The following is an 8073-nucleotide window of genomic DNA, read 5'->3' on the forward strand; positions in this document are numbered from 1 at the left end:
GAAAAAATTCGTTCGGAAAATGTTCTGGCATTCCTCTTTTTTCATCGAAAGATGAAAAATTCATATCATTGATACTGGAGTCAACACAAAACTGTTCAAAAGCCAAATAAGAATATACTAGCAATATCAAATGTTTTAAATGAGACGAGAAAAAAATGTGTCAATAATCGATGAAATAAACGGCGTTTGTGCGAATTTCAATGCCTGTGAAGTAGCAATGTTTTTTTTTTGCTTTTTTTTTTTGTTTCATTCGTTCATCTCTTCTCATTCACATCGAACATATACATTTCGCCCCAATCGCAGCATGAAAGCATCGCATTAGTCAAACTTTATGTTTGTGTTTGTGCATTCGCCCAGTGCATGATGATAAATTTGAATTTGTCGCCTTCTTATAAACTTCAATCAACTGCATGTGCTCTGCCATTTGTATTAAATATGCCGATGTATTGAATAAGATTTCATTATTTCGGCTGTGATTCTTTTCATTTACACTTTGCTAACTCACTCATGAGAGGTTAGTGGTTGCATTCGAACGGACTAAATTCCGCATTGTTTTAAATTGAGTAAAATTGCGTCGAACGCACATTTTAAATTAATTATCAAATCGTAACGAAAATCGATTTCCTTGGCAAAAGGTAAGAATTTTATTTGCAGGCATTTATATCGATTGATCAGTATTTTTTTTAAAATCATATTTGAAGAAATTTAAGGAAAAAAAACATGTATAATTTTAACTCTGTCAGTTTTACCGTTTCACCACTTTCGGCATAACCTTTTAATTTAATTCTTAACAATTAACTCTCTTTTTGAAAAAATCGGTTGGAATATCTAGTACAAACGATTGATCAAATCAATTTTTTTTCAATTTTCTGCGTTAAATTTTGTCGATCAAGTCCAACAAATGCAGTTTTTTCTATCCAAGCACGTGTTACGATAGTGCACATTGTGTTGTTGATAGTTTTCAGTCTTTGGAACAATTCGTTTTCGACTTTAGTGCACAATAAAGTGTTTTTTTTTGCGTTAAATCAATAATTCTATTTAAGTAGACATAGTTTATTTTGTCTTGTCACAAATCTTATGATTTTCATTGGAATAAGCAACTACATCGGAATTTTCAATACTTTTAACGTTTATTTAAGTTAAAAATGACTGTTACCGAAGTACCAGCTGAAAATACCATCCCAAAGGGTAAATACACATTCATCGGCATTGATATTGATACAACTGGTCGGCGTATTTTGGACGAGGTAAGTCTATTTAACGCAATCTCTTTAAATTTATGTTGTTGTTGGGTTTTTTTTTTGGTTGTCATTTTGGTATTGAAATGTACTTTACATTCGCACCACGTGCTGCTAAATCGAAGAAAGATAACGGAAGGGTACAGTATTGATAATTACTTTTTTTAATCAAAAGATCGTTCATTTGGCCGCTTATAGCCCCGAAGAAGAATTCGATCAATATGTAATTCCGGTGATGAATTTAAATCCAGCTGCGCGACAACGACATCAATTGCGCATAATTACGGTTGGTTTTTTCCGTATGCTCAAATGCACATTGACAAATAAAGTAGTCAAGTGTAAAACCGAGGTCGTTGCATTGAAAACCTTTTTGGAATGGTTGGAACAACGTAAGGCGGCCGATGTTGGTTCCGAAGGTGTGGTTTTGGTTTATTATGAAAACATCAAGTTTATTCCGTACATGCTGTTGGAAGCATTGAAAAAATACGATTTGGTTGAACGTTTTTCACAAATTGTCGTTGGATTCGTCGATGGTCATTCGATGGCTGAAGTGAAAAGCGATGCCACAAAAATCGAAGCAATTCGCGAACAAACCAAATTACAATTGAAACAAGAAGAATTGGAAAAGTATTTCGAAGGAAATGCCATGGTACGTGCTCGTTTTGCTTACAAATTGCTTGAGCAAATGGGCAAAGGTAAGTCACATTGAGGTTATGTTGAATCACATCACCAATGCACAGTTATTATCATATACATACTATACATGTCTGTACAATTTCTAGATGCAGGCACAAACGAAACGGATAACATTAATGGTCAAATCGTTGATTTGATTCAAGGATTTGTTCATTCGGTTAATGTTGATATCAACGAGTTGACAAATCAGAATAAATGCATCGATTTACAATCATCATTTCGTCCAATCTTCGTTAATTTTTTCAAAACCAATCTTTACCACCGTTACAAAGCAGTCACATTTCGTCGTGTCTTGGCTGAAAAAGGTTTCGACCTAAAAAGCTTAGAAGACATTTGGAAGGAAAAGAAAAAGGTGAGCCGTTTTAAATAAGTTCAATAATTTTTATGATTTTTTTTTTCCACAATTTTTCTCCCAAATATTTTGTAAATTGACGATAGAAATTCGACAGTAATTATCAATAATTGAATCATTTAACAAATATTTTTGTCATTTCTTTAGGACGGTTTGACTGAGATCATTGAAAAATTGGATGATATTAAGGAAGAAAATCGCGGTGAATTGGTCGATATTTTGGATAGCTACTTTGATCCAGATAAAGAAGCAATTGTTCCACCACCGAAATCGAATGGAGGCCGTCGTCGATCGTTTAGAAAGGGATCGTCGCCACGTGAAAATCGTCGATCTCGTAAAGGTGAAAATTCGGACAAAAAGCATGCCATTGAAAATAACAATAATAACGATGTTCAAAGTACACCTGAATCGGCTACACGTTCGCCACGCCGTAACCGTCGTTCACGAAGACGCTTCAGTACAAAACAACTTAACCGAAGCCTAAACGAGGCAACAACAGAAACTGATGCCACCACAAATTCACCTGTGATTAAGACAACCGCCTCGGAAATTACCGTTGCATAAATTTTGTTTTTTTCTCTGAATTCACAAGGTCACGCTATCGGTTGAGTAAATAATTGAACATTTGCTTTTCCGTCATTTTTAAATTAAATTGAGACATTATAATGAATGCACAAAATCAAAATGTAGTCAAATTTAAGCTGAACAACGATCTAATCGTTCTCGGAAGCTTAGTTTTTTTTTAACTGATTTTCAATGAACTACAGTTCAAACATAAATTTACACAACAAAATTGAAATGAAAAATGAAACATTTTTCTTAAAACATACACAACATCTTAACATATATAAATTCTTTTAAAAAAAAAGAACAAGAAAATTATTTACAATCGATTTACATTTGTTTTACACACAAACATTTTTTGTTGGATATTCAACCTTGTAAATTCCATTCAAATTTATTAAATAAAGACAGCTCAATGGAATGAAAGAGTCGATGGTTTTTTTTTTGGTAAAGAAGAAATTCAAAATAATTTATAAATAACAGGACGTTGATCATATTTATAAGAAAATAAGGTTTTCAATGAAAACACATATATTTTTTATTTTTTGAATAATAACTTTTACATTTCAACGAGATTACTTCAATGGTATATGTACAATTAAACAGAATTGATAGAATTTTCACAAAAAAATTGGCACACCGAAATTGATTTGTACGAATAATTTCATTTGTGTTTATGCTATCGCAAAAAATAATTGCCAATTCAAATCGAAACATTCAGCAGATGTTTGTATGTGTTTTCAATCTTTTTTACGGTTGTGTAACATTCAGGTGTGAATGAATAGAAACGACTATGATTCGTACCAATTGAATATATGAAATATCATATGAATTCAAAAATCTGCTCAACTACAGGGGCCAAGTCTTAAAGGCCACACATTATGGACCAGCACGTTTTTTTTAATTCGAATTTTGGGCTGTTAACTGCAAGTCTGTGGATTTTCTGAATACGATAATTGGATCTAATATTAGATTGACAAACTCATTTTTATTGGAATGAGTTTGATTGTTGAATTGAGGCAATTCAATATAACTGTTTATGCACGATAAAGGAAATTATGATTTCTCTACAATGCTCCAACAATCATATCCGCATTATATTTCAAATAAATTTTGAAAATGTTATACAATTCATAAAGTAAAAACGAATGTTTTATTTTTTTTTATTTATGCGGCAAATATTTAGTTTCACATTATATTGTCAAAAGAAAGTAAATCAAACAAGTGGATAGAATTCGATTAGAATTTTGAATTTTTATTGGAAACTATACATATAATTTAAATAATAAATGGACTCACAGCTTAGAATCAAACGCCACGACTGTTCTTTTGACACAACATTTTGAATAATTCGCCAAAAAAAAATGTGTCATTTTATATTTGTTTATAAGAATTTTCAGTGGTTTGAATCCGAACTACTTTCTGCATTGCCCTTTCTTGAAATTTCTAACAAAAACCATAAAAATAAAAATTATGAAATGTTGTGAATTAATGAATTCGATAATTATTAATTATGATGCACATGTTTTTGTTATTTCATTTATGAATAAAAAAGGTGCCCAATATTATTAGATTGATTTTCATTTTGAGTAGATGTCGCTGGTTGTATTAATCAAATAACTTTTATTAATTGAAAAATTAAATATAAAACTTAAAACATACATATTTAGATTTTGACAAAAACAACCTAAAAAATGCAAAAGATAATGTTTCTAAAAAAATGTATATTTATGCAAGCATATAAATGCGTTGTGTGCTCTCTTCTTATTTCTTTAAAATAAACCTTGACATTGCATTGCCATTGACTAAATCAAATGCGAAAAGAAGACAAAAAGATATCCTATATCAAGCTACACTTGATGTCTCTGTCTTTCTTTTTTTTCCCTGTTGTCTCATTGAGCCATGTCGTAATACTCGAAGATCCGAATGTTCGAGCAATGGCGTAGTGTCCATGTATTTGTGTATTTGTATATGCTGTACTCTTTCGCGTTTCGATGGTAGTCCATGTGAGTTAGAGTGGCGACGAATTTAATGCGTGAATTGTAAAAGAACCGAACCTATATTCGTCTCGTTCGTGCAACTTTGTTTCACTTACGTTTTATTATTATTCGATGACAGAATAAACAGAATTTTTGTTATTGGCTATATGAATACACTCGACTTACACATTGTACAATGATGTGAGCGTAAACATTACATCGTATTACTTAACAAAAGACAAAATCAAAAGACACACAGGAATTTGGGAAAAAATTTGGTCCTAAACATTAAAAACAACTAGAGTGGCATTATTTTTTATTAAAGAAGTTGTAAAAAAAGATCAATATAAGGTTTATTTTGATCAGTGTGAGTCGAAAAAAAAAATGTTGACAGAATGAAAGATAGTGAATTCTATGTGTATTCATTCAATGGGTGTTCAAAAATATATAGCTGAACTGAAAGAAGAAAAAAAGCCACTACAAGACAAGAAAATGAGCTGAGTGTTGTCGGCGAAATACAAATTGCGCTACAAAGACAAATGCTACGGTTTGAACAGTGACCAAGTAAAACAATTAGAAGAACATTGCTATATTGAAAAAAATCAGTGATTTTATTTTGAGTTTAAACTGAATTTTGATTCTAATAAAATATTGAAATAAAATCGTGACCAAAAAAAAAAATCAAATTAGAATCAGGGAGAAGGAAAAGGAAAAAAAGTTGAGTTCCGAAAATCAAATTGATGTAGTGGTGTGCATGCATTATAGTGATATCATCGTCGTGAATTCAGTGTTTATTTTATATTATTATTTTTATATATATACGTATATAATTTGATCATCTAATTTTTTGATAAATCATGTCTCGTTCATTTTGGAAGTGGTTTTAAATCGTCTCTGCACGAGATAATAAAGTGTAAGTAATATTGTATTGCCGCAAATTATAGCAAATAGTACCTAGGAAACGGTATAAATGTTGTTATCTGTGCATCACCGTGTGTGTTGGTTGGGTGTTGTTTTGGACGAAGAAAAAAAAAACAACACACCGCTGTCGATAATAGCAACAACTCGATGTCATTGATAGAAACACGATGAAATCAATAGGATTCCGTTTACATGTGTATGTGAAGACTATTCAAAACCCAAAACTTTGCATTTGTATGATTAAGCCGAAAATAAATAAATATTGTTTGTGTATATGCACGACTGGTTATCATTATGGGCAGCTTTTTTTTTTGCTATATACAGTTTTGGTTCCTGTTTGCATTTATATATAACTTCTGGCCAACAGTCTGGATTGTGAATATTTTGATTCTGTTGTTGTACAAATCGAGCACTGTATTATGAATATAGTCGATAGAAAAACAATCCAATTCGGTCGAAACGACCAAAACGAACGTTTTTCTTCTTCTGTTTTATGGAAACATGTTAATTCAAATCAAACAAAAATGTTGCTCGAAAAATTAGAAAAATTATTCGAAAGCTTGACGTTTCAATTTTACTAAATATTACTTTCAATAACAACAAAAATCCAATAATGGATTGAAGAATGGCCATATTTTTGCATTGACATTGATCAATTGTAAGGTTCACGGTCTTTTATAGTAATCACGGTCAACATTTAAATTAAAGAACGGATGTTTGAAAAAGGCATAAGGGCTAAGAATAATAGTAAACTAAAGACCAAAAACCAATCTAAACGACAAACATAACGCAACGTTCTTTGATTGATTCTCTGAGTATTATTCTATTGGAGCATATTTTAATGCGCGTTTGTATGTTTACTTGCCGAATAAATGTCTTGTATGTCGCGCCCTGTTCAGAGCACGCTACGAAGCGGTTCTTCTTCTATCTAAAAAAAAAACTGGCTTGAGAAGTAAAAACAACGAAAAACAAAAAAAATATAATAATCTGAATAGCAGCAGCAGCAGCAGCAACAACAATAATATTTAAAATTGATTCACCCGCTCCGTTCGTTCTATGTCTCGTCTCTAGTATCGGTCGGTCATTTTCCTTGTGTATGCGTGTATGTGTTTGTATGTTGCTCTGCTTATTTCGGACTCGTAACACATATGTTTTACATTGTTTAGATTTTTTCAACTATTATTATTGTTATTATCATCATTTTTCTGTGGTTTTTGTTGTTGTTGTTGTTGCTTTCTAGCAATCGGGAGTATGTGCTTATGATAGTGTGTCTGTGTCTGCGCCCGGCATATTGTAGTATGTGTGCTCCACGTGCATATGTATTTGTATCTTATTTTGACAATTCATATGTATGGTTTATGTGTGAAACTCTCTAAACTTTATTCAGCGCTTAATTGAAATAAACTTTTTTTTTGTATATATAAATTGAATATGGCGCGGCCGTATCGTGTGCTCTCTTCTCATTTTTTGAACAGTTGTTGCACCTCCGTGCTGCTATGTAAATGTGTAAACACATCTTCTCGCTTTTTGTATCAGTTATAATAGCCAAACGAAGTGAATAAGTGAATACATGATAAAAACAAATCGCACACTTCGACTTTCACACTTGAACACTTGAACAATGTAAAATCAAAATCATTAAATTGCTTCTTTTTGTTTTAAATTATATTATCAGTTTCGCTTTATTGTTAAATTTATTTGGAATTATTTTTGAAATGGAATGCTCGAGAATACGAAATGCATAAAGAAGTCATAATGAGACGTCTTTAATACAAAATAAGAGTGAAAATAATAAGGATCATATTGATGGTGTATCCGATGAAACTAATGATATACAAACAAAAGATAACCGAAACGACGGTGGTAGTAATGATAGTGATACATGGCAAATAGTGATATGTGCATTTAAGTGCAAAATGAACAGTGATATTATTAAGTCAAAACATTCACCACGATTATGAATAATATAAACACTCCATAGCCAAGAGTGATCAAATACTATTGAACTCATCGTATTGATATATTTGAAATTGTTCGATGTTTTGATTAAACCAGCGATCAATTGTTGGTATTGTTGTTGTTTATATGAGTGTCAATGCGTGCTTTTGTTTTATGAGTTTCAAGTTTGTGTTATTCACTCCGTTGTTGTTGTTATTTTTTTAAAGAATATTTTTGATAGACAGAATTGAAGAAAACAATCGAATTTGGTTTCGGTAAGTTACCGTTGTACATTCTCTCTCACTTTCTCTTTATCTATTCGATTCGATTGTATTGGTCTCATAGACTAATTTCACAAGGTCAACCATATAAACTGGGAAAAAAA

The 8073-nt window shown here is 31.6% G+C and overlaps 1 protein-coding gene and 1 long non-coding RNA gene across 2 annotated transcripts in view; both read left to right on the forward strand.

Annotated features, from left to right (window-relative positions):
* Positions 1-439: 439 nt before the first annotated feature.
* On the forward strand, positions 440-3207 carry LOC116345348 (maternal protein exuperantia). Its single transcript, XM_031774623.1, has 5 exons — positions 440-635; positions 1140-1247; positions 1414-1933; positions 2021-2286; positions 2434-3207. The coding sequence occupies exons 2-5, from the start codon at positions 1146-1148 to the stop codon at positions 2848-2850; spliced, it is 1305 nt and encodes a 434-aa protein (XP_031630483.1). The 5' UTR covers positions 440-635; positions 1140-1145; the 3' UTR covers positions 2851-3207.
* Positions 3208-4732: 1525 nt separating this feature from the next.
* Positions 4733-8073, forward strand: part of LOC116345166 — an 11579-nt gene continuing 8238 nt past the window's right edge. The window contains exon 1 of the long non-coding RNA XR_004201480.1: positions 4733-5742. This is a non-coding gene — a long non-coding RNA (uncharacterized LOC116345166). The remainder of the gene's footprint in view (positions 5743-8073) is intronic.

This window comes from Contarinia nasturtii, unplaced genomic scaffold (genome assembly GCF_009176525.2).
Source record: "Contarinia nasturtii isolate CC-2019 unplaced genomic scaffold, AAFC_CNas_1.1 Cnas_scaffold_1240, whole genome shotgun sequence".
NCBI classification, from domain to species: domain Eukaryota; kingdom Metazoa; phylum Arthropoda; class Insecta; order Diptera; family Cecidomyiidae; genus Contarinia; species Contarinia nasturtii.